Source organism: Abrus precatorius, unplaced genomic scaffold (genome assembly GCF_003935025.1).
Source record: "Abrus precatorius isolate BTA unplaced genomic scaffold, Abrus_2018 Scaffold9, whole genome shotgun sequence".
In the NCBI taxonomy this organism is placed as follows: domain Eukaryota; kingdom Viridiplantae; phylum Streptophyta; class Magnoliopsida; order Fabales; family Fabaceae; genus Abrus; species Abrus precatorius.
Window position 1 is genome coordinate 4796322 of NW_020874439.1, and position 27344 is coordinate 4823665.

Here is a 27344-nt window from a genome sequence, read left to right on the forward strand (position 1 = left end):
GTTCCGTTACTTAGTTTGTGTTTAGATTAACTTATTTTGGGAAAATAATTGTTTTTTTTTTTTTGGTGGCAGTTTCTGAGAGAGGTTTAGTTTGTGAAGTAATTTATTGCGAATTAATAAATTATCCTTTGGGCGTTGAATGAGTTGTTAACTCCTTGGTATCTGTTTCCTGTTGAAGCATTTCCGGGTAAGAATCAGATCATACAGAAACCTTGATTTGGACCTGAATAAGGGGATCAAATGAGACAAAATGCAGGAATTTATTGGTAATAATGGAAAGAATCAACTATGATTCAATTACAGGTTATTTTGAAGAGATTCTTGTGCAGACCGTTCTATGTCTTCTGTTAAAAGTTCTTCGCATGGGCTTCAAAATAATGGAATTCCAAGTAAAGGCTCTGAGATTCTTGGCAGGTAATACATATTATATAACATAGGACATGAAATCTTTTTTTTTTTTTTTTTCTGTTGAGTGTTGTTTTGGATGCTGATATAGTTCCTACTGTTAACTCCTTGATTATTACGATATGATATTGATAAAATTTCCATCTCCTTTTCATAGTTGCCCTTTTAAGATTAGCATTATATTCTGCAATTGTTACCTTAATGTTCTTTCTTATACTCTAGCTTTGCATTTTATAGGTCAGATGCATTGACATTCCAATCTACAGTGAATCAGTAAGAATAATACCTTCAGTTTACTGAGTATGATTACAACCTACCTGAATTCATCGAACGTCTTGTTCTGGCATATTCAATGTCATTTTTTAATGATAAAAGTAGACATTCATTAAGATCAAGAGAATATATTTACAAATAATTTGGAGGATACAGGATCCTCCTTAAGGGAAGTGATTATAGTCCCTTATATGTTGCTTATTTTTTATGTGTTTAGTCTTGATTTATATTAAAACTTACAATCTGTTCTGTTCAAGTCATGATGTGATAAATTTCTTGATGTTTGCATCATAGGCACAATTTTGAAACTAAACTGGCTCAAAGAAATTTCAAAAGCAATGATGCACTCGATCACATCAAGGACCTAGACGCCATGGTAATAAGTTATAACAGTATTCTAATTTTTTGGACATTCAGGCACACGAAAAAAATTGCTAGAAGAGATCATGATACATTTATTTGTTTTTAAAATATACAAGATATTTCATACAATTCCATCAGATATTAAGTTTATTTACAGGAACTTTATTCACAAGCAAGGGTTCAAGAAGAGGAGATCCTCTCCCTTCGTGAACAGATTGCTATTGCCTGTATGAAGGTATGAAATATACACTGGTGTGGAAGTTACACCTACATCTTTGGCATTGAAGGGAATTAACTAAATTTAATGGTGGCAGGAACTACAGCTGGTGAATGAGAAATGCAAACTGGAGAGGCAATTCTCTGAGCTAAGAATGGTTAGTTGATGTCTTTGTTATAGTTATATTTGCACTCTAGACAGCTTCATTTTTAAACTTCACTTGTCATATATGTTGGTTAGGCCGTTGATGACAAGCAAAATGAAGCCATCTCATCCGCATCTAATGATTTAGCTCGAAGGAAAGGATATCTTGAAGAAAATTTAAAACTTGCTCATGATTTGAAAGTAAGTCTAGTTTCAGGAGGACATCTGCATTTTATTTACCCGTTTTTGTTATTCTTGTTTAGCTACTTTTATGACAATTTTTTGATTGGGTTGATTTGATGGAATTTTATAATCACCTAGTAGTTAGTAGGGGTCTCTACTCTCTAGACTTAGGTTTTTTAAATGGAATAATGATTTTCTTGTGTTGTTTGAATTATTGCAAGTTTCATTTTAGAAAGAACCCAAAATAATGGTTGCTTGACTTCAAAGTTTACAATTTATTTGTTGATTTTGTTTCTACTAGCATAAATTGCAAATGTTTATTAAAAGGCCCGAACTGAAGTTGGGTTGAAAGTAAATTTAATTATTTTTAGCTTCTAAGTATCCCCGAAAGCTTACACCCTTTGGTATTGACTTAGAAATGATTATGTGTGTGTGTCACACACACACCACATACCCACATAAATGAAAGCCAAAGGGGGCCTGAAGGATGTACGAAAGAACAAGCCCATCAACCTTGTGTTCAAGTTTAATTATGTAGAGTGGGAGTGTCAAGAATAAAAACATCTTTTCATTTATCAGCTTAGGATTAATAAAGATGAACTCATAAGGCCCAATGATTTTTCAGATAAATCTTCTTATCCACTATGTGTATTTCCCCAAAGTTTCCAAAATATTTTCTCAACTGAAAAACATCCTTTTTTCTGCAAATACTCTCTTGGCCAGTGGTGTGGAACCTCTTTGGGCATATAGTATTATGGTCATCGTCATCCTACTAAGAGGCAGGATTACACTAACATATAACCGCCAGAATCCCACTCCTAGAGCAATGATTGGTCACCAGTGTCCACAGATGGCACTCACAGCCACATTGATGGGTACTCGGTACTATCCATCCTTGTCACAAGCCAAAAACTTGAATATTTCATAATGTAGTTTCTAATCAAAGTTTAAATCTTACCAGAAATTGTAGTATAATGCAGTGTAGTGGGTAAAGTTCGTTCCTGGAGAAAATTGATGTTAAACTAAACAAATTATAAAGCCAAGATTAACAGGTGGGTATAGAAAAGGGAGTAAAGCGAGAAAAAATATAATAAAATAGGGCAACCCAATGCATGAGACTCCTACCTAGTGGGGTTTGGGGAGGATAGATGTATGTAGCCTTTCCTCTACAAATGGAGAGACTGTTTCTAGAATTTGAATTTGTGACCTCACAAGTTACAATGCAACAACCTTCCATGATGCCAAGAAAAAAAATAAAAAATGCTAATTATATTATTGTGGAGACAAGATACAATGACGAGAGACTAATTAAACAATCATTTTACCCCACTGTTCTGGGGCTGTTTCTTTATGAAATTTGTTGTTTGGCATCTTTGGAGAGAGTTGGATGTGTCTTAAGTTCGATGATCAGTTTTGCTGATTTTGCAGCAGTAAAGAAGAGAAAGTTGTGTCAGTATGCTATTCTTGTTCCATATGGTCGGTCCATAACTATGAAGCATCGGCTTCACATGGACACAGATACCGAGACGTGTTCAGTGCATGTCGGTGAGGTGTCGGAAACGTGTCCAACACCATGATACTACCTTGGACATCAGTGTCCAGGCTTACTGCATAATTCTTGTATCTTTAAGAAGAGTTATCTGAAGGTGAAACTTCTTTGGGATGGGATAAGGCATTTAACTTCTGCATGGTGTAAAACTGTGTGTCTTTTAGAGGGGTTTCCTACATGTTAAGGGGTTGGGTAGCTTTGCTTCAGTGATATTTATCTTAAGCTATTTTGTTTTAATTTTCTTTTGCAAAGGAGGATCTCTTATCCTCCAATTTCTCTTTAATCTTTTTCCTTTATGTTAATGAATTTATTTTATTAAAATTACATTCTCCTTCTGCCAATCACATAGATAACTTAAAGGGCCTACAGGCTATACCAGTCATTCCTTAGTATGTCTTTAAGCAGCAAAGCCCTTCACTGCCCGATTCCTATCCATCAAGCCATCTTGCTTTGCACATGTGATGCAACCCAACAAATGCATGAAGATGAGAAAAATATTGGTTGATATAAGAAACAGTCGCTTTTTTGCATGTGATCAAATCTTAAATTATATTTATCATAATTATTGCTCTTGAATTTGGGATTTGACCTCACTTAACCCCAAAAGCTAGCTTGTAAAGTGAGGATTACCAAGCCTTTATAAACTCTACTTTGGCCATATCTATGGTCGATGTAGGATCTCAACAATCATAAGGACTCCTAATCATTAATCACAAAGTTCTACTAGGTGTTTGGAAAATGAGACAATTACATGGATCATACACCTCTCAATTATTTTTAGAAATCCTTGAAGATCTTGCTTGTGTGAACCCTAAGCAATTAAAGATATCATGAGAATCATAAGAAAATTTAAAGGAAGAACACTAGCAAGCTTTATTAAAACTCAAGACTGATATATTTGTGCAAGCTTTATTAAAACTCAGACTGTTATATTTGTCAAAAATAAACCATGTCTTGGGCTTCAAAATCACCCTTAGCCTAGATGGAAGATCTAGCTTAACATGGCCATGGAATCAATGGATGCAAAAAGGTCAAGTGTAATTATAGAGTAAAGGGATTTAAAGATAATTTCTTTTTTTTTTTCATGTGTTGAATCTTCTTTATTTTTGAAGCTTTAATATCAGTGGAGAAACTTGCTCTCTTGCATCTCCAAGATGGCTCATTGATGGCTTTCTCCCTTTGATCTAGCTTTCCTCTAATGGTTTTTATCAACAACTCCAAATGTCATCCTCCAAAATGATGCCTTCACTATGCCATTTGTCTTATCATTATAATTAAGGTGACCCATTGTTGTGTGCTTTAGGCATTGGGTCTTTAGTTTCTGTACCTAAGCTCAAATAGATGTTTGATGGGTCTTCTTTTGATAATTTAGATGTTAGAAGGTGAAAGTTGAACTATTTTATCATAATTTGTGTTAGAATCTATTAGAATCTTATAAATATAGTAACTGTATATTTTGTAATTATGTACTCTTCGCTATAAATTGGAATAACTCTGTTGTGTCCTAATACACACGGATTCAATATTTTTTCTCTCAACATGGTATCTAGAACTTAAGGAGAGGCAACCCTAATCCGTTTTTTTCCTGGTGGACCCACTGTTCACCGGTGCCATTTTTTTTCGAAAACTGTCTCAATTGCGGTTTTCGAAATTTAACCCTCCTGTTCTGCACCACCACCACCGTTCGCCACTGTTCTGCTTCCACCACCGTCATCTAACCTCCGATCACTACGGCAATCCCGCCGTTGTGGTCACCTTTGTCAGATCGGCCAAACCCCACTGACCGCGCCTTCATTGGAATAACTCTGTTGTGCCCTAATACATACGGATTCAATATTTTTTCTTTCAACATGGTATCTAGAGCCTAAGGAGAGGCAACCCTAATCCGTTTTTTTCCTGGTGGACCCACTGTTCACCGGTGCCATTTTTTTTCGAAAACTGTCTCAATTGCGGTTTCTGAAATTTAACCCTCCTGTTCTGCACCACCACCACCGTTCGCCACTGTTCTGCTTCCACCACCATCATCTAGCCTCCGATCACTACGGCAACCCCGCCGTTGTGGTCACCTTTGTCAGATCGGCCAAACCCCACTGACCGCGCCTTCATTGGAGTCCTCACGCGCCCCCACGTGCCACCTCTTCTCTGTCGCATTTTCTCACGCTGTCGACTAGGGCTTGCTCGCCCCTCTCTCCTCTACTTGTATCCGGTCTCGGTTGGTTGTTTGGACATCTATTCAACCTTGTTTTGCCTTTTTTTGCTGCATTTATTCTCTCTCTTCTCACTGACCAATGGCCTCTAGCACTCCAAAAGCTGACACTCAGATTTTTACGAACCATGTCACTACACCTCTCGCTTATGAGCTGTTGGATGGTAAGCACTACTCCTCTTGGGCTTCTCACATTGAACTTTGGCTTGTTGGAAAGGATTATGAGACCCATCTCACCTAAATAGCAGACGATGTCCTAGAAGACGACCGTCCTCTGTGGAGAAAAGTTGACGCTCAGTTGTGCTGTATCATCCGAGCCACGATTCACCCATCTCTTCGTGATGTCTTTCGCACTCACAAAACTTGCAAAGCTGTTTGAACACAAGCCCAACAACTCTTTATAAACAATTCTCAGCGACTCTACCAAGTTTGTGAAGACCTTATGACTATCCTTAGTGCCCATTAGATTAAGGATTCTATGTCGACCTACCTTGACTCGGTATATAGCCTTCTCTGTGAGTTCAATGAATTACTTCCTTCCGCTGCCACTCCAGATGCGAAATTTGACAATCGCAAGAAGTTTTTCATGTCCGGTTTGCCCCCAGAATATTCTCCTGTTCGTGATCAGATCTTGGGGAGCCTCACAGAAGCTACAATGGACAGTACCTGGGCAACCCTCCTTTTTGTTCTCCCCAAAACCTCCTCTGAGCCTTTGCTCCCTACTCTTGTTGACTCTTCTGCTTCGGTTTCTCGCAACGCCAACTGACCTCCATAGCGAACAGGTGGCAAAGGACGTCCTTGGTGTGATCATTGCCACCGACCAGAACACACAATTGATAAGTGCTGGACCCTACATGGTTGACCTCCTCGCACTGCCCAGGTAGCCCAAAATTCTGTCTCCTTCGTCTACTTCTGCTCCGCCATTGGCTTTGGATTTAAATCCATCACCTTCCTATGATGATTTCCTGAAATGGTATTGATAGGTACTGAACAAAGAATAGATTTCTTTATTGGATCTTCTCTGAACAAAAGAAGAAAATAGGAAACTGTACAACACCTTCCTACTGGAATTTCGAGAGTTCCAGCCTCTCCCTCCAATCTCCGATTTCTTCAAAAGATCTCTTCCCCCCTTTCTAACTAACTATTTATAGAGTATGAAACAAAATACGGTTATAACTAATACAGTTATGATTGACAATTCAAATCCTCTACATCTATCTTATTCTTACGCTTCCTCTGATAAACTTTCATTAAAGATGGCCTACGCTTATCAGGTATGAAGATCGTCAGGCTTCCAGTTCCACTGCTGTTGTTGTACACACTGGTAATTGCTTTGTTGGTGTCTCTCACTCTTCAAGCCCTTGGGTACTTGACTCTAGGGCCACCGATCATATCACTGGTAATAAATCCCTTTTTTTCTTCTCTTTTTACTTCTGGTTATTTACTTTCTATTACCATGGCAAATGGCTCTCAAACTCAGTCCCATGTTGTTGGTGTTGTTCCTTCTCTTTCTATTAACAATGTCCTTTATGTTCTCGGGGCTCTCTTTAATTTATTGTCCATTAGTCAACTTACCCGGTCTCTTGATTGTATCATCTCTTTTACCAAAAATTCTGTTTCCTTGCAGGACCAGACTACGTGGAGGACGATTGGCTCTAGATGTGAGTCCCATGGCCTCTATTAGCTTAACAAGCCCTTTCTTGTTGGTTCGGCAGCAACATCTCCGCTTCTGATTTATGCTCGATTAGGACATCCAAGTCTTGATAAGTTGAAACAGCAATACCCTAGTCTTTTTAAGTTAGAGTTTTTGTCCTGTGAGTCATCTTGGCAAACATGTTCGTAATTATTTTTCTAGTTGTATTATGAGTCGGGCTTTGTTTCCTTTTGTTTTAGTTCATTCAGATGTTTGGGGTCCAAGTCATATTTCCTCTACATTAGGTCTAGATATTTTGTTACTTTTATAGACGATTTTTCCCATTGTACTTGGTTATATTTAATGAAAGAACGTTCAGAAATTTTTTCAAATTTTCAGTATTTTTTTTATGAAATAAAAAATCAATTTGGTATTCCTATTCGCACTTTAAAAAGTGATAATGCACGTGAATGTCTATCTACTCAGTTTCAGACCTTTATGGCATCATACGGTGTGTTACATCAAACATCTTGTCCTCATACCTCCCAACAGAATGGAATTGCAGAACTCAAAAATAGGCATTTACTTGAGATCACCCGAACTCTTCTTCTCCACTCTCATGTTTCTCATCAGTTTTGGAGTGATGCAGTACTTATTGCATGTTATTTCATTAATAGCATACCTTCATCTGTTTTATAAGGTAAAATCCCTCATCAAGTTTTATACCCCAACCACTCTTTTCATCCTTTACCATCTCGGGTCTTTGGTTCTACATGTTTTGCTCATGCTCTTGGTCTTGGCATTGACAAGCTCACTTCTTGGTCTCATAAGTGTGTTTTCTTCGGGTACCCACGATCTCAAAAAGGATACAAGAGTTATTTCCCTACTCTTCGCAGGTATTTCATCTCTGCTGATGTTACTTTTTTCGAGTCCATTTCATTCTTTGAGCTTAGAACATCTATATTCGAGTCTTCCCCGTCCACGACTGCCCCTAGTTCAATCCTTTTCTGTCCTCCAGAGGAGTCTTCATCCCCTCCACACCCATCTCCTCTACCTTTGCAGGTATATCAGCGTCATACTCGTCCTGTATTGGAGGTACTAAGCACTAACAACACCATGGACTCACCTTTGGAGCCACCTCTTTTGCCTTATCTTTTGGTCCTGCCCTTTGAACCTGACATTCCCATTGCCCTTCGAAAAGGTATACGTTCTATTCGTAATCCTTCTCATCATTATATTTCTTTAAGTTATCATCGTCTTTCTCCTTCCTATTATTCCTGCCTTTCTTCCTTGTCCTCTGTTTCTATTCCTAAGAGTGTAGGAGATGCATTTGCCCATCCAGGATAGCAACAAGCTATGCTAGACAAGATGTGTGCATTAAAGAACAGTGGGACTTGGGATCTCGTTCCTCTACTACCAGAGAAGTCAGTTGTTGGTTGTCGGTGGGTGTATACAGTCAAGGTTGGTCCAGATGGCAAGGTTGACCTGCATAAGACCCATCTCGTCGCCAAAGGCTATACTCAAATCTTTGGGTTGGATTATGGCGACACTTTCTCTCCCATGGCCAAATTACCCTTTGTGCGACTATTCGTGTCCATTACTGCCCTACGTCATTGACTTTTCTATCAGTTGGATATCAAGAATGCTTTCTTATATGGTGATTTGCTCGAGGAAGTCTACATGGAGCAACCTCCTTGCTTTGTTGCTCAGGGGGAGTCCTCTGATCTTGTATATAGACTGCGAAAATCTTTATATAGCTTCAAGCAGTCACTCAAAGCATGGTTCATCAGATTTAATACTGTGATTCAACAGTTTGGCATGGCTTGGAGTGAGGCTGACCATTCTGTCTTCTATCGTCACTCACCTACCAGTTGCATCTACCTGGTTGTTTATGTTGATGACATTATTATCACAGGTAGTGACTATCGTGGCATCGCACAGATGAAACATCTCTTCAAACATTTTCAGACAAAGGATCTTGGCAAACTCAAATACTTTTTGGGAATAGAAGTAGCACAGTTCAAAAATGGGATCATCATTTTCTAAAGGAAGTATGCAATGGATATTTTGGAAGAAACAAGAATGTTAACTTCCAAGCTAGTCGACACTCCCATGAATCCCAATGTTAAGCTCCTGCCAAATCAGGGGGAGCCTCTTCTAGATCCTGAAAGGTACAGACAATTAGTAGGGAAGCTAACTACCTCACTGCTACCCGTCCAGATATCTCATTCGCAATGAGTGTAATAAGTCAATTTCTCAACTCTCCATGTAAGGAACATTAGGATGCAGTGACTCGCATTGTTATATACATCAAAGGAGCTCCAGAAAAAGGTCTTCTGTATGAAGACAAAGGACACACTTGATTGTAGGGTATTCTGATGCAGATTGGACAGGATCTCCCGTAGATAGAAGGTCCACCTCTGGATTCTATATATTTGTCGGAGATAACCCTGTCTCTTGGAAAAGTAAGAAGCAGAATGTTGTAGCCCGGTCCAGTGCAGAAGTGGAGTATCGAGCTACGGCTATAGCGAGTCAAGAGCTTATATGGCTCAAACAGTTGCTTCAAGAACTAAAGTTCGGAGAGGTTACATATATATCACTTATATGTGATAATCAAGCCACTATGCATATTGCTTCAAATCCAGTATTCCATGAGAGGACAAAACACATTGAAATCGATTGTCACTTTGTCAGAAAGAAAGTCATGTTCGGGGAAATATCTACTAGTTTTGTCATTTTCCATGACCAACTAGCAGACATATTTACTGAGTCACTAAGGAGTCTTTGGATTAACTACATATGTAACAAGCTTGATGCATATGACCTATATGCTCCATCTTGAGGAGGAGTGTTAGAATCTATTAGAATCTTGTAAATATAGTAACTGTATATTTTGTAATTATGTACTCTTCTTTATAAATTGGAATAACTCCGCTGTGCCTTAATACACACGGATTCAATATTTTTTCTCTCAACAATTTGAAAAGAAGATTCCAAAGACTCATATATGTATTTGCATGTACACTATGGGCTTATGGGCCTAATACTCACTAATATACATTAACATGGGACATCTTTTCACCATACTTGAACCTCTCACTATAGGTATTACTAATTCTTACAGTACTGGAATCACTTTCTTTGCACTTTTATAGCTCAAGTGCTCTTTTATTATAACAAGGTCAGAAACAACACAAACTTGTTCTAGAACTAAACTTTCTTCAAATCTTCCATTGAGCCTTCATTTAATTGACTCTAATCTGCTATTAAAGATCTAAATGATAAAGAAATTCATCAATTTAATTAAAGGCATACATTAATAGAGATTATAAATATCTCCTTAAATCTACCAAATCAAGCACTAGTTATATCCTTATTCTGCAAACTATCAATACTCTATGCGAATTTTTGGTTGAAATCACCCTTTACTTTATTCATGTATTTCTGGTTGCTATTACTGATGTACATCCTTAATCTAGAATGTAGATGATGAGAGATATATCTTCATGTCATCTATGCTGGGGTTGCTGGCTGAATATGGTCTTTGGCCTCGTGTTATGAATGCCTCTTCAATATCCAACTCTGTAAAGGTATGAAATATATGGTTCTGGATATGATAGGTTAAACATGATATGATATGGACTAATTTTTGCCATGTGCTGTACTCATGCTACTAGTTACACCTACATAATTGTGAAGTGGCCCTTGAATGTCAATTTTGGTTTGAGTTGACAAGGAATTCAAGGACATGGATTAAGAAAGGTTGAATGATGCTGAAAGGCCAAAACATTGATCTATAGATTGTTCATATGTATTTGGTCTAATGCAGAGCCGTTTGCTTCAGAATTGAATATGGTACCGAAATATCTGCTTCTAATTAGTGGATTCCAGTATTTGTTTGTTGATGATGAATAGAAAATTGACCAATAAGAAGATTTGATGAGAGCCTTGCTTCATGTTTGTGTGATGATATTACATTCATCTCCCATGAGATTTGTGGATGTTGCACCAAACACCTCTCCTGTTATGAGCCGGAAAGATACTGCATACTGCATCGTGTTAGTTGATACCCTCTCAGACAGTGTTTGATAATGAATAAAATGACAATTTTAGCTCAACTATCGAGTATTGAGATACCTTGAACCTTGCGCAGCCACCTCTGTAATCATTTTCGGGCATTTACAGCAACTTCCCTCTTCTAAAAGGCTTTAATCTGTGATCTGATACATACTGTTGATGGAGATAACAAAGGTGTTGGAGTTGTCAAACTTGAGAGTTTACATAAACTCATTGATAGTCTGTAAACCCAACTCCTAAACTCATCAAAGTTTACTAAATGCTTAAATAATTTTTACAAAAATTGAATCCTAGTATCTAAATAATATATAATACAAAAATATAATAAAATCTAGCTTTCCAACTTTATAATAAAGTGTTGAGATATTGTTAAGATATTGTACAGATTTAATGTAGATATTGTTAAGATATTGTACAGATTTAGTGTAGATTTATTCTATTTACAGATTTATTCCATTTATAGTGATAGATATGATTAGATGTAATTGCTGTTTTTTAGGAAGAATAGTATCTCGCATTGTATATATATTATAAGCCATTATGTACAGTGAGATATCAATCAGAAATATATTTTTATCATCTTTCTTCCAATTTGGTATCAGAGCTCCCGACCTGGGAGCCTGAACACCTTCCGCTGCATTCCAGCCTTCATTGCTGGACAATTTCTACAACCTTAATTGTTGTCTCTTCCCTAACGCCTCTTTTTTTTTTGTTTTCCCAATATTTCTTCCGTCGTATTCTCCCACACCCACCACTGTTACCGCTGCCGGCCAACTTTCTGGCCATTTTTTCTCCAACCTCTCTTTCATATCCGACCACCGCAGCATCACTCTGACCTACCTCCGGCCACCCTTTACCTATGGCAGAATCCGAAACACCTAAAATCACCCCTCAAACCACCACTAATGCTACCCATTCCACTTCAACTTCCTCTCCCAATCCACCTACACCTTTAAATCCTAATGACCTTCCTGTCCTACACCCTACCTATCACTTGAATGGGAAAAATTATTTGCAATGGGCTCAAGTTATCCGGCGTACTCTCAAAGGTCGTCGAAAATTATCCCACATTGAGGGAAATCCTCCTACCAAGGAAGACCCTCACTTTGAGGCTTGGGATGATGAAGATTCTCTTATTATGACATGGCTGTGGAACTCTATGATACCCGATGTAAGTCGTAATTGTATGTTCCTATCCTCTTCTCGTGAGATTTGGGATGTCCTTCACCAGACTTTCTCTAAGAAGCAAGATATTGCTACTTGTTATGAGTTGAAGACGAAGATTTTCTCAATCAAGCAAGGAGCAATGACTATGACAGATTACTATGGGATTCTTACTGGTCTATGGGCTGAATTGGATCAATACCAGAATCTGCAGATGGAATGTAGCAAAGATGCTTCCATCCTGACAGATTTTGTTAACAGGGATAGGGTCTTTGAATTTCTCTCTGGCTTGAATCCAGAATATGACCCTATTCGGGTTCAGATTCTGGGTAAAGAGAAACTACCCTCATTGTCTGAGGTGTTTTACACTGTTCGAGGCGAGGAAAGTCGTAGAGCTGTTATGCTTGACGACAAACCCACGGCCGGATCCGCCTTGGTTGCAGGTAAGACAACAAAATCAGGACCTTCTTCAACCTCTTTGAAGCCTTCCCGAGATAATCGTTGGTGTTCATATTGCAAGAAGCCTGGACACACTAAGGAGAATTGTTTTAGACTTCATGGCAAGGACAATGTTCTTAGTCGCATGGGAGGATTTCGAGGCTTGTCCCCTAGTCAGGCCAATCTGACTACCTCAGAAAATATCATCACATCAGAACATACAGCAGTGGAGAATGAAGTTCCAGCCCTTAGTAAAGATGAGCTTGCCCACTTGAGAACTCTCCTCACCTCTCTTAGTAAGCCCTCTGGCTCTTGCTCTCTAACCTTGTCTGGTAAGAATTTCTATTCTCAATCTTTTAATGCTTCTAGTATTGTACCTGAGGATTTATGGATAATTGATTCTGGTGCAACTGACCACATGACCTTTCACACCCCACATTTTATTTCTTACTATTCCACCTTAGGCACACGCCATATAACTGTAGCTGATGGTTCCCGTACCTCAGTTGCAGGCTCCGGTATTGTTTCCCTTCACCCTTTCCTACACTTACATGATGTGCTTCATGTCCCTCAGCTCTCCCATAACCTTATTTCTGTTCATAAACTTCTCAAAGACAATAATTGTGCAGTCATTTTTTTCCGTTCCCATTGTGTCTTTCAGGATCTTGCCACGGGGAGGACGATTGGAGTTGCTAAGGAAGCGGGAGGGTTATACTATCTCCTCAAGTTACAAGCTATAGGTGGTTCCAGTCAGAGGGTACTTTCTTCATGTCACCAAACAAGTTCAGAGTCTACAGTCTCTCAAATTTGGTTACAGCACAAGCGTCTTGGTCACCCGCCTTTTTCCCTACTTAGGTCTATGTTTCCATCATTGTTTGTCAACCAGTCAGTTGAGTCTTTTCATTGTGATGTTTGTCAATTTGCAAAACACCATCGTGTGTCATTTCCATCTAGTTCTAATAAATGTGACGAGCCTTTCACACTTATTCACTCTGATGTTTGGGGTCCTGCTTCTATTCCTAATATCTCTGGCACTAAATGGTTTGTTTCCTTTATTGATGATTGCACAAGAGTAACCTGGTTGTTTTTAATGAAAGATAAATCAGAAGTTTTTCAATTGTTTGTCCAATTTTATAATTTGATTCAAACACAATTTAGCAAAACTATCAAACGTTTGCATTCTGATAATGGTAGGGAGTATGTGAATCAACAATTTTCTGATTTTGTTAAAAAGCATGGCATTATTCATGAATTTACATGTGTGGATACTCCACAACAAAATGGTGTGGCTGAGAGAAAAAATCGGCATTTATTAGAAGTCACTAGGGCCTTACTTTTTCAGATGTCTGTCCCTAATTCATATTGGGGTGAAGCAGTTTTAACTGCTACCTATTTAATTAATCGCATGCCTTCTCGTGTTCTTGGAAATATGAGCCCTGTGCAACTTATGTTATCCCATTTCCCCTCTGTTCCTATTATGCAAACTTTACAACATCGAATCTTTGGGTGTGTGGTTTTTGTTCATGTGCATCGTCAACATCGTCATAAACTTGATCCCCGAGCTGTTAAGTGCATTTTCATAGGTTATGCTCCTAATAAAAAGGGATACAAATGTTTTCACCCATCCAGTCGTCGGTTCTTCACTTCCATGGATGTCACCTTTCATGAGACTGAGTCTTTCTTCCGTCCTCAGCTTCAGGGGGAGAGTCTTTCAGAAGCTGAGTCATTTATCCCTGAGTCATTCCTATTTTTTCCTCCAACACAAGAGCCTTTACCTTTCACTAATACGCAAGAGCCATTACTTCCTACTAGAAACTCATCTGACTCTACCCAAGAATTGATACCCTCTACTCCACCACCTAAAGCAGCTACACCAACTTTGGTGTATCAAAGGAGAAGGAAACCTGAATCAAACCAACAGCAACTTCAAGAGTCTGAACCTATGGTAAGTATTGAAGGTACTAACTCTTTCATTCCTGACTTGGAAAATGATCCTTTGAATACTTGTGAGCCTAACCTAGATACTCTACCAATTGCAGTGAGAAAAGGAAAAAGGACTTGTGCCAAGTATCCTATTTCTCAATTTGTCTCCTCTAAACACCTTTCTTTGCAGCACCAGAGTTTCATTGCAGCCATAGACTCTATCCAAATCCCAACCTCCGTACAAGAAGCATTGAAGGATGAGAATTGGGTTCAAGCTATGAATGAGGAGATGAGAGCATTAGAGAAGAATGGAACTTGGGAGATTGTTGAGAGACCTGATGGCAAAAGATCAGTTGGATGCAGATGGATATATACAGTGAAATATCAATCTGATGGTTCATTAGATCGATATAAAGCAAGATTAGTCGCAAAGGGATATACACAGACATATGGGATTGACTATGAGGAGACGTTTGCCCCAGTAGCCAAGATGAACACAGTCAGAATCTTGCTCTCCCTTGCTGCTCATTTTGGATGGGAGTTACATCAATTTGATGTAAAAAATGCTTTTTTACATGGAGACCTAGAGGAGGAGGTTTACATGGAGACTCCACCTGGTTATAACATCACTGGCGAGACAAACAAAGTGTGTAGGCTGAAAAAGGCATTGTATGGATTGAAACAATCCCCTCGCGCTTGGTTTGGAAGGTTCACGAAGACGATGACTTCATTGCGATACAAACAGAGTCAAGGAGATCATACCCTCTTCTTTAAACATACACTAGATGGAAAACTCACTATTTTATTAGTGTATGTTGATGACATTGTCATAACGGGTGATGATTTGGTTGAGCAGCAGCTTCTGAGGAAAAAATTAGCAGCTGAGTTTGAAATGAAAGATCTTGGGAAACTGAAGTATTTCCTCAGAATTGAAGTTGCCTACTCTAAACAAGGTATCTTCATTTCACAAAGGAAATACATCTTAGATCTTCTCAAAGAAACTGGAAAGCTTGGTTGCAAGGCTACTGGTGTTCCCATTGAGCAAAACCATCGAATAGGAAGTGATGAGGAGAGTCCTAAAGTTGATAAAAGACTATACCAGAGACTAGTAGGAAGATTGATATACCTAGCACATACTAGACCAGATTTGGCATATGCTGTTAGTATAGTCAGTCAATTTATGCATGATCCAAGGGTTAGACATATGCAGGCAGTTGATAGGATCCTACAGTATCTTAAGGCCACACCTGGAAGGGGATTGTTGTTTAAAAGGGGTGGAAGCCTATCCATGCAAATATACACCGATGCTGACTACGCAGGATCCCTTATTGATAGAAGATCAACATCAGGTTATTGCATGTTTCTTGGAGGGAATTTGGTGACTTGGAGAAGTAAAAAGCAAAATGTTGTTGCTAGATCAAGTGCTGAGGCAGAATTTCGGGCTATGGCACAAGGTGTTTGTGAATTGCTATGGATGAAGATCATACTAGATGACTTGAGAATAAAATATGAAGCTCCTATGAAGATGTTTTGTGATAACAAATCAGCAATCAGTATTGCTCATAATCCGGTCCAACATGACAGAACTAAGCATGTTGAGATTGACCGACACTTCATCAAAGAGAAGTTGGACAGCGGATTAATAGCCACAACACATGTTCCTTCAGGGCTCCAACTGGCAGACATGTTAACTAAAGGACTTCCCATGGAACGGTTTCAAGAACTTACATGCAAGCTGGGAATGATAGATATCTATTCACCAGCTTGAGGGGGAGTGTTGAGATATTGTTAAGATATTGTACAGATTTAGTGTAGATATTTTTAAGATATTGTACAGATTTAGTGTAGATTTATTCTATTTACAGATTTATTCCATTTATAGTGATAGATATGATTAGATGTAATTGCTGTTTTTTAGGAAGAATAGTATCTCGCATTGTATATATATTATAAGCCATTATGTACAGTGAGATATCAATCAGAAATATATTTTTATCATCTTTCTTCCAATTTAAAGGACACTATAATAACAAAATGTGATAATACAAGCTAAATCAGGTAACTTACTTATCAATTATGAAGTTTGCAATCCATATATGTTTCAGAAAATAAATTAATCTTCTAGTTTAACAATGGCCTATGAAGCATAAATACTTCTCGTATTTGAAGTGTTGCAGTGTTGGGCACATTTTCATCATAACACTTCCCCAAACAATTGTTTGACACATGTTGAACACTCTTTAACAGGTGACCAAAAAAAATATTATTTTTTGGACACCTCCATATGGCTCGGGCACATAAGCTGATATTCTAATATAGATGGATACACAGTAACACACTAGTATTATTAAACTATTTTATTTTTTAAAATTTTAGGAAAGTTAGCATAAAATATAATGTAAAATATTAAAAATTAATGTCTCCTAATTTTCTTATAAGTCTCCTTATCATAGAAAAAAAATATAAAACTTACAATATTAGTTTGAAAAGATGAACATGCCTTGTTTTGGAAGATATAATTTTACCTTGTTTGGAGATTTTGACAAAGTGCTTACACTGTAAAATTATGTCTCGTAATATTTCTTTTCACAAACTTATATATATATGTGTGTGTGTGTGTGTGTGTGAACCATTACATTTTGAAATTTTGTTATATAATAGACACCCCCTAATGCAAAATACAGCACCCAAGGACAGGAATCTAATAAATCAGTTTTTCTTTAATATTGCCTATGTAATGAATCCTTGTTTTCTTGATAAATTTTACTATTTTTGGATGCTTAAAATCAGCCCTCAAGGTTGATGTTAATATTTTTCAGAAAAATAACTTCTAGTTTTTAGATCTCTCTATGAGTAAATCATGACTTTAGTATTTAACTTTGTAATTCCTTTACAGTCTCGCCCCTAATGTAATGAATATTTCATTTTAGTTCCTGAGTTGCTGAAAAATTTGTCATGTTAGTCTGTCATTATTAAACATTAATAACACTTAACAAGTGTTCGCATGTTAAATGTCAACTTAACATGTTAACTGCCAATTGGACTAGTATTAGAGGTACATTAATGCAGATTTAGAGCAAATGGGGGAGAGAAGACAACTTTAGGTTTTTGTGTGAGAGGGGATGAATTTGAATGTAAATTTTAATAATTACTCAGTAAGAGTTACACAATACCTTTTCCGGGTGTCACATGCACTTAATGTATCAAGTTGAAATTTAACTTGCTAGATAAATAATTTCGTTGGTTTAAGAACTAACTTGGAATATTTTTGAACAAGTTGAGAACTAAAATGAAGTCTATTAAGTTAGGAACGAAACTGAAATGATATTACAAAGTTATGGACTAAAGTGGTGATTTACTCACTTCTCTATAGTTGTGTTTGACCCAACTTTTAAGGTGTAATGAAACATAAAAATGTTGGGCCAAAAGCTACCTAAATTAGAGAACAAATAGTTTCATAAAGGTAAGATAAATTTCCTAAGCAAAAGATAAGGTTCCTAACTACACACAATCACTGAAAAATAAGAAAACATAATTATCCTCATATATTATGCATCATTCTCTTCCCCTAAATATTTTGTAGATATTCTAAAATTTTGTATTGGTCCTTGTCCAGCATTTACATGATCAATTACAATGGAGGATACGGAGTTCACATGTAAGTTTTTACACTTCTGATGCACATTTAGGAGTCATTTATGCCCTTAAGCATTATAATTTGTATTGCTATCTTTGCCAAATCTGTGTGAAACCTGTGGGTTTAAACATCTAACTGAAAAAATTATAATATCACATATTTGTAGTTAACACACTGATGTTACATTTAAAATATTGCTCACATTTTTTACATGTTCCTTGCTTCATGAATTTTGGCAGTCTTACTTCATCTCGGGAGTTTCCTTTAAATAAATACCTGCATGTTGTTTAGGTTGTTGTTACTGTGTTCTCATTTAGTCTTCTATTAAATTCTTCATTTTTATATTTGTTGCCATTATATGGGTGGAGTAATGATTTTCAATTTTCTTAAGTTTATTTGCATTATTAATCTATTATTATAGCTCTTGTTGGCTTATTCTTCGAGTTGAAGTCTCCTTTTGGCTGTTTATTCTTGCAACCAATGGTTGATTGACTATTTCTAAAGATCAGTGATTAGTTTCACCTTTTTGGGACAGGATAGAATTGGAGAGTTAACGTCAGTACTTGAAAGCCGCACCGATAATGGTAATCATGTTGTTGAAAGTCCAGGTTCAGGAAATTTGAGAAGTCACGTTCAAAATGAATTCATGGTACCATTTACATGTGATCTTCTTGCATGGGATGTCTTCATATTTTTGGGTTTATCATAGTAGATGGTCTTTCCTCACTAATTACAATTTGAATTTATATTTCAGTTTCAGCATAACTTTCCCCAGCAAAATCTTATCGGGAATGATCAAAATCCTCAGTCAATGAGCAATATGGCAGGATATATGCACCCAGCTCTCAATGGTGATGTAAACTGGGGATTCAAAAGGGTCAACTATCAGGAGATTTCCAAAGCAGATAGGTTGGTATTGTTTAACCACTTCACACAATGTGAATATACCTTATCTATCATTAGTTGGGAACAATGTGTCGCATGGCTTCTTGAGCTACAATTATGCTATTTGCAAACACACATGGCCCTCTCATGGTGTGGTAAATTCCTTGCCCCGTTTGAAAAAAAATGAAAAAATGTTCAAGAAATTTCTGCTGGTGGTTTAACCTAATATGATGGGAAATATTCGCTTCTACTCTTATACTAACAATTTATCACATCTTCACTTTCAACTCTCAAACTCATTCACACACAAAAGGTTAGAGTAACCAACTTTACCATTCAATCTCATATGAATGTCCCACATTGACTGCAGATATGGCTAAATAAGAGCTTATAAAGGCTAAAATAATCTTCACCTTATGAACTAGCTTTTGAGGTGGAGATATGCTTGAAGCCCAAGTTTAAAATGGTATCAAACAAAATTGTTAAAATTGTGCGTTAACTTAAAAAATCTGAGTTTGCAATCTCAAAAAGCAGAAATGAGTTGGATGGACAGGAAAATCTTTTTTGGCCAGACTCGAACGAACTCAGTTGAAATCACAAGTCTACCACTGAGTTTATGAGTCTACAATGCCTCCCAAGTTTTGTTGAACGACAGCGTTTGAACCCTCTTGTTAGGATTACCCTTTTCGCATGCAGATCGAAACTCCCTCGTGTCCAACCCACAGATTGAACTGTGAGCAGAACCTTGAGCAGCAGCGCCAGCAACGTTCAGAATCTCCATGCATCAACTGGTTGTGTAAACACAGAGCTTATGAACAGAACCTCCATTGTCTCCCTAACGTTCAACTCTCCATCTGAAATGGACAAACAGATTGCATCCCCTTCAGCACCGACTACAGTGTGCAAACTGCGAGCAGCAGCGCCAGCAACCAACTGTGAGCAGAACCTCCAAGCTTCCACTAGTAAGAACGACAACAGAGCTTCCTGCAGCAACAAATTTTTGTAAACAAAAACAATCACGTTTGACCTCCAAACTATGGCAAATTTGTACAAATATAGTCTTGTGAACAGACCTCCTTATCTTTACTTAAGATTTGGTCCTATTTGTGTGTTTTAACTTTGTTATTATGTCTTGCTTCGTTATTTTGATTTTTTAAATATTTTTTTGCAGGAGTTTAACTTGTAAATTATAAGTTTATGAGTCAAGTTTATAGACACTCCACAAGTTTACTTAAACTCTTGAGTTTAACAACCTTGGTATCAAAGTCTATTGTAGATTTGATTTTGTGCCACCCTTGACTAAAAAAAAATTAGCCCCACAAATTTTTCTAATGCAATTAACTTGGCTCCATGGATTTTCCTATGCAACTTACTTGGTCCCGCGACTTTCCTAGTGCTACACTGCTACCTACCTAATCTCGTTGTTTATCCAATGTTATATTAAAAAAAAATAGTCTTACAATTTCTGTGCTCTAAATGTCCAATCTTAAACATGAGGGAATGTGTTGAAGTCTCTCATCGACTATAGATATAGTTAAATAAGAATTTATAAATGTTAAAGCAATTTTCACCTCACGAGCTATCTTTTGGGGTTGAGTTAGGCTTACAACTCAAATTCAACAACTATTTATAGAAATTACATGGTTTATGTTTGAATCTTGACCATACATGTATGATCCAATGGTTTGGATTTGTTCTTATTCTCACAATAAGTACTCCTCTCACTTGATATGCTCCTCATAGATATCTATAAGAATTTCTAAAATGTTCATTAAAAATGTAAATGTATCCATAAGGAAGGCATATTTTGCTTGGATGCATCTAATTATCCATGAAACAATTTGTGCAGGGTGGTATCTTCTTTCCCACATGGCTCAATTGATAAAATTGGAGTGCAGGACAAAACCAGAGAAAGAAATAATGGCAACTTGTATCAAACTCCACCTGAGCAAGATGAGACTGCTTCCTCTGTTTCTGAAGGTAATCAATGTTTTCTACTGTAATAGATTAGAAAGCATATCCTTTTGTATTGACGTTAAATTTTTTCTAGATGGCCCTGGAATTGAGAATTTTCAAGTTTGTGGTGATTGTGTTCCTGGAGAAAAGCTTCTTGGATGTGGATATCCAGTACGTGGAACTTCTCTTTGTATGTTTCAGGTGAATATGCTTCCCATTAATATTTAACTTAGCATATCATCGGTAATTTTGCCACCTCTTTTATTACTGATATCACAATAACTCTTGGCTTTGCATCAGTGGGTTCGGCATCTTGAGGATGGCACTAGGCAGTACATTGAAGGTGGATTGGAATTGTACTTCTGATTTCTTTTTTCTTTGTAATCTTATGCTTGTTTGCTGACTGGAGGGGTCTGATGAAAGTTCAACATAATATTTACTTTTCTTGGTTCAGGAGCCACAAATCCAGAGTATGTTGTTACAGCTGATGATGTTGATAAATTGATAGCAGTAGAGTGTATTCCAATGGATGATAAAGGCCGTCAGGTTTGGAATAAATTAATTATAAATGCACATTTTATCATATATGTGTACATTATTTGATGTATTTACAGTTTTACACCGTATGGCCATATATATGAATGCTATACTTTACTAATGTTGGGCCATGGGGATAATTTGGTCAATTCATAACACTTTGTAAATAGTTGTGCATGTTTATCCTTAAAAGTTTGTCTGATGCAATTAATGTTACTGCTTTACAAAATCTTTGTTGCTTTCTAACAGCATATTTGATGCCATAAAATAAAATCTCAGTATTATGAAGACAATTCAAATACAATGCAGGTTTTAGAAATTTCTGCAAATGTCAATGACCTGAATTGAATAAGAAAATAAAAGGAGTAAAATGAAATTTTTCTGAAGGTCTAAATTGTTTACTTTTACAGAGGGGACCTTGACTTCTTCCTTCCTTGCCTTTAGCATAAATCTACTAGTCTACTCTTGAAATTTAATTATTTATCATTCAAGTTTCTATATATTTGAACTCACTCGCATTCTTACAGAACTATATATTATAGAAAATGACAGATATATCTCTTGTTCATAGGAATATTATTCCTGAATTTTCATCAAATTTGTTCTTTGTCAGGGAGAACTGGTGAGGCTTTTTGCTAATGATCAGAACAAAATAAAATGTGGTAAGTTTATTTGCTGCCTAATCTGGAAAACTCAAGTCTGATTGGACACTTTAATCGTATAATTTTATGGTGGAAATTAACTTATTGTGCCCAAAAAATGTGTTGAAAAAATAAAATATACAAAATAGTTCACTCAGGTATACGGTTTTTGCTTACAACTAAAACTGTTAATATGCACTTTATGTAATAATTTTTCTCTTTCTAATATATGTGAAAACTTAAATAAAAGAGACTTGTGCACACTGTAGGCAGGGCATGGTTTAATCTGGGGCGTTGACTATTTTCAACATATACAAAATAAATGGTCTTCTTCTGAAAAATTGATAGTATATGTTGGAAGACCTAACCTTTAGTGTGTTCAGTTTCCTTTTCTTTGTTAGTTTTTTACAGAAAAACAAAGCTATATAAAAGTAGGAATTGAAATTTTGATGGTGGAGAGACGTTATTAACATTATTCAAGAGCACAAAAACCCAAGAAGAATCGGAACATAAAATTGAATACAACAAATTAACTCAATCAGTGTGGATGCCTGCAAGAGTAACCCTATAAATTGCATAGGCCCAACATCTATAAAAGTCAAATGCAAAACTTTGCTAGAAAACAGAGATAAAAACTATTCTTTAAAATTTTAAAATTTTCCTTTTTCTTCTTGAATTAATGCAACCAAGCGATTGTAAATATCTGTAGACAAAGAAAGACTTACACTAGGCAATTAATTTTTGTGAATTTTACTAACCAGTATATATTTCTGATTGATGAAATTATTTTTTCTGTTTATGATATCTGACTACTATTTTGTGTGTGTGTGTGTGTGTGTGGGATGTATTTAATGAGAAAACATTAAAAGTTGATTATAACCGCATGACTTTTTATGTTTTAATTTGATTGTTCATGGTAAGATCTAATTATCAGAATTCGTTCCCCTTACTGCCACATAAAAACAGCGCTCTCATTTGATAATGCTATCTGCCGTATTTATATGGAGATTTTTTTACTTACTGTGCCTTCTGGTGGCTCATGGGCCATGAGCCAGCCACCATCAACCATTAATGAATTTGGTTTATGTTCACGTATGTCTGATAGAATATTTGTCCATTATATTATTTTAGTATTTCTAATCATGGTCTTCTGTTGGGCTGACTTTGTAGACTCAGAAATGCAACATGAGATTGACACAAATCTGTCTAAAGGAGAAGCAATGTTCAGTGTTCTACTTCTGGTAGGTCTGGTTTTATTTGGAAAATCCTTTTATCATCAGATCTTATCCACCATATTTATGCATAATCTATCTGGTCATGATGTACATCAACAAAAAGAGTTATTGGACCAATAAAATATATCTCATGAACCTGCTGAAGTTATTTGTGACACAATGCAAAATCTTACATATTGAATTGATAGACTATTACTTGCAAAATCTTAATTGTACACTTAGCACAAAGAAAAATTCCCTTGAAATTTAGCTGAAACTATAATTTTAATGAGGTCTTAGAATTAATATGCGAATAGTTGCTTTAGTTTTTTATGACAATCATCCAATTGGAAAACTATAATTTCTTGTTAAATAAAAGACATAAATAACTATTCATTAGGGTGGAGATGCTGGTAGCAGGACTATATGATGTTAAAACAACTAACACTTCTCGTGGTAACTATTCCTTTTGAGACAAATACCACTAGTGATAACTTAGATCTCTTTTCTGTTACAACTTTTATGTTTGATTTAATGAGATTGCTTTTGTTTGAGTTTTGTGATGTGAATCTATATTTTTAGTGTTTATGTTTGATTTATTTCTTATAAAAAGTCACTTAAAATAACACAGATCAGTTAATATTTTAATCAGTTTTCACCTTCTTAACCTAGAATGCTTTAATGTCAAATGATGTTTTGAACAATATGACTGCAACCATCTTATTAATTCAGTATTTTGAGCCAATAAAATTGTTGCTATGGACCATGTTAGAGATTACAAATTATTTTTAGTCCTTATTTTCAATTTAATGACTTAAATTGTTTGATTTTTCTATAATTCAGATTACATAGCATTTCACTTTTAAATTCTTTTGTATTTTGTTAAAAAAGAAAAATAAAAATTCATTGAGAAAGAAGAGATACAAAGTTGGGAGGTTAAGATATCCTACCTGAAAGCTATTAAAAGAAAATCACCAAGAGGCAGCTAAACAAAACTTGTGAATAATAGTGCACAGTAGTAGCCCAATCTCGTTGTGAATCAGGAACAGCAAATGCCTTGAAAAATTCATGACCTGACCACAAAATAGAAGCCAAAGCTCTTATTATTTCCTACTGCCACAACATTTGCAAAGAAATTGAAAAACCTTGAAAACTCAAGCAGTCCTCTCCAACCAAGACTAGATGCACCACAGAATAGTGAATAAAACAGAGTTTCAAAGTTTAATTTGAATATAACATCAATTAAAAAAGTTGTACACTGTCATCCGATGATGTTTTGCCATATTATTTAATAAGTTTGACATCTCATGTTTATTAATCTATTAAAACTTCTTTTATACCAATAGTGTGTTTAAATTAAATTGTTAGCAAAATTTTAACCTCTTTCTCTTTGTTAAGATGAGAGAAAACAAGAAGGCATGAGAGGAATTTTATGTATTTCAACTATACCTCAGGATATATATTTATATTAATAATGGTAATAGTAATTATAGTTACAAAATTAAAGACAAATATACAGTCACCTAGTTACTATAATTACATCAATACTATTTTCCTAAATAATATATTTATACATATATTTAACATTCCCTCTCGAGCTGGAGCATATAAATTATATGCATCGAACTTATCACGTATGTACTTAATCCGAGAACCCCTTAAAGACTTTGTGAATACATCTGTAAGTTGATCATTTGAATTGACAAAATTTGTAGTAATAACTTTGGATAAGATCTTTTCACGAAGGAAGTGACAATTAATCTCAATCTGGGTCAACAAGAGGCTTTCCCTAACTTGGTTGAAGTTTAGAATTAGGATCCATAGGATTATCCACAGGTTTGGCCTCCTCAAACCTGTTTCTTCTAATATATCCAATACATATTTCTTTTGGAAAATTACAATACAATGCTTGGATTGTGCTACCTCTATTCCAAAAATATCGAAGTTTTCTAAGGTCTTTGGTTTAAAAATGATGATATAAGTGGTTTATCAATTGTGTAATGCTATGATGGTCAAGCCAATGATAACAATATCGTCCATATACACAACCAAGTAAATGCATTTTGTGGCTGAATGGTGATAAAAGATTGAGTGATTAACTTCGCTTTAAGGCGATCCACTTGACCATTAGGAGCCACTTTGACAATGTATATCCACCTGCAACCAATAACAAATTTACCTAAAGGAAGAGGAACGAGGTGCCAAGTTCTACTACTGTGAAGTGCACACATTTCGTCAAGCATTGCTTGACAATAAGCGGGATGTGAGAGAGCTTCTGCTGTATTCTTAGGAATAAAAACAGAAGACAAAGAAGATACATATATTGGGAAGAAGATAGACGATGATATGATAAAGCAGCATAATGAGAAGAGGGGTTATGAGTGGAATGTATACTTTTTTGAAGTGCAATAGAGAGATTAACGTTAGGTAAGAGGGCCGAAGGAGCACATGTGTTGGAGCTGGCAGAGGGTCACATGGTATGTCAACAGTAGGCAAAGGAGGAGTTGGTGGCCAACAATGGTACACCTGTAATGAATGTAGAGGAGGGTCATCTAAAGGAGGTATGACCTCTGGTGGGTGAAAAACAACCAGAACTGGTGGTGAAGGTATGATAGATTCTAGTCCTGACTCAAACATTGCAGAAGAACTAAAAAAGGGAATAGACTCGAAAAAAGTAACATCAGCAGGTACAAAATAACATTTAAGAGTTGGAGAGTGTTAAGATGTCCCACATTGGTTAGGAATAGAGGCAGAATACTTCTTATAAGGATTAGGGTAGTCCTCCTCCTATGAGCTAGCTTTTGGGAGTTAAGTCCAAGTTTCTTAACATGTTATCAGAGCCTATTCAATTTAAAAGTTAGGCTGCCCACAGATGTCCAGTCATGTTGCGTCTATCTATGCAGATATCCAGTTCTACAAGTTTCACACACCAGATATCCAGTCCTGGGCGTGAGGCGGGTGTGTTAAAATGTCCCACATTGGTTAGGAATAGGAATAGAGTCAGAATACTTCTTATAAGAGTTAGGGCAGTCATCTCTTCCTATGAGCTAGCTTTTGAGAGTGAGTTAGGCTCAAGTTTCTTAACAGAGAGTAACACTTATAATCCTTTTGAGAACGACTATAACCAAGAAAAAATATTAGTGGGCATGAGGAGAGAGTTTGTCATTACTTGGACAAAGCATATGGACCCAAACACACGGGGAGGTATAGGATGCAAAGGCTATTTAGAAAACAAGATAGAGTGTGGTACTTAGTTATGGAGAACAAAAGAAGGCAACCAATTGATAAGGTAACAAGCTATCAAGACGGCATCTCTCCAAAAATGAAGTGGGACAACTATGTAAGAGTAGAGTGTGATTAGTTTCAACAAGGTGTTTGTTTTTTCTTTCAACCTTATTTTGTTGAGGAGTATGAGCACAAGAAGTTTGATGAAGTATGTCATTAGATGCTATGAAATTTTGAAAAAATGTGACAAGTACTCCTTAGTCCTTAGCATTATTACGACGCAAAGTGTGAATTGGAAGACCAAATTAAACTTTAGTTTCATTAAAAAAAAAAAACTTTAAAAAATAGAAAATAATTTAGAACGATCTTTCATTAAAAATAATCATGTGCAACGAGAATAATCATCAATAAAAGTAACAAAATATCTAAAAGTTAAAGTAGAAATAGTATGATTAGGACCCCAAACATTAGAATGAACCAAACTAAAAGGAGATGTGGCTTGCTTATTTTCACGGCTCAGAGAGGAACTACGGACTTGTTTTTCTATTTGACACAACTCACAAGAAAGTGTAGATAATTGAGAGAGACTTGGCACCAGTAATTGTAGTTTTTAAAGACTCGGATGTCCCAACCTAGCATGCAAAAGAAGAGGGGAATCCACTGCCGAACCAGCA

General features: G+C 36.4%; 1 protein-coding gene across 5 annotated transcripts in view; it reads left to right on the forward strand.

The window, feature by feature from the left end:
* The window catches only part of LOC113849124, a 35941-nt gene that overhangs the window by 695 nt on the left and 7902 nt on the right, over positions 1–27344 (forward strand). For 2 of the 5 annotated variants that reach the window (XM_027478779.1, XM_027478778.1), the window contains exons 2-17: positions 73–187; positions 304–414; positions 973–1054; positions 1199–1276; positions 1356–1415; positions 1499–1603; positions 10453–10563; positions 18192–18233; positions 18748–18861; positions 18967–19121; positions 20947–21077; positions 21148–21254; positions 21354–21396; positions 21508–21599; positions 22204–22252; positions 23402–23472. In XM_027478779.1, coding sequence (XP_027334580.1) covers positions 338–414; positions 973–1054; positions 1199–1276; positions 1356–1415; positions 1499–1603; positions 10453–10563; positions 18192–18233; positions 18748–18861; positions 18967–19121; positions 20947–21077; positions 21148–21254; positions 21354–21396; positions 21508–21599; positions 22204–22252; positions 23402–23472 — 1317 coding nt within the window. In that variant the 5' untranslated portion in view covers positions 73–187; positions 304–337. Of the gene's footprint in view, positions 1–72; positions 415–642; positions 679–972; positions 1055–1198; positions 1277–1355; positions 1416–1498; positions 1604–10452; positions 10564–18191; positions 18234–18747; positions 18862–18966; positions 19122–20946; positions 21078–21147; positions 21255–21353; positions 21397–21507; positions 21600–22203; positions 22253–23401; positions 23473–27344 lie in introns of all 5 variants that reach the window. The other 3 variants (XM_027478777.1, XM_027478780.1, XM_027478776.1) reach the window with 2 other exon arrangements.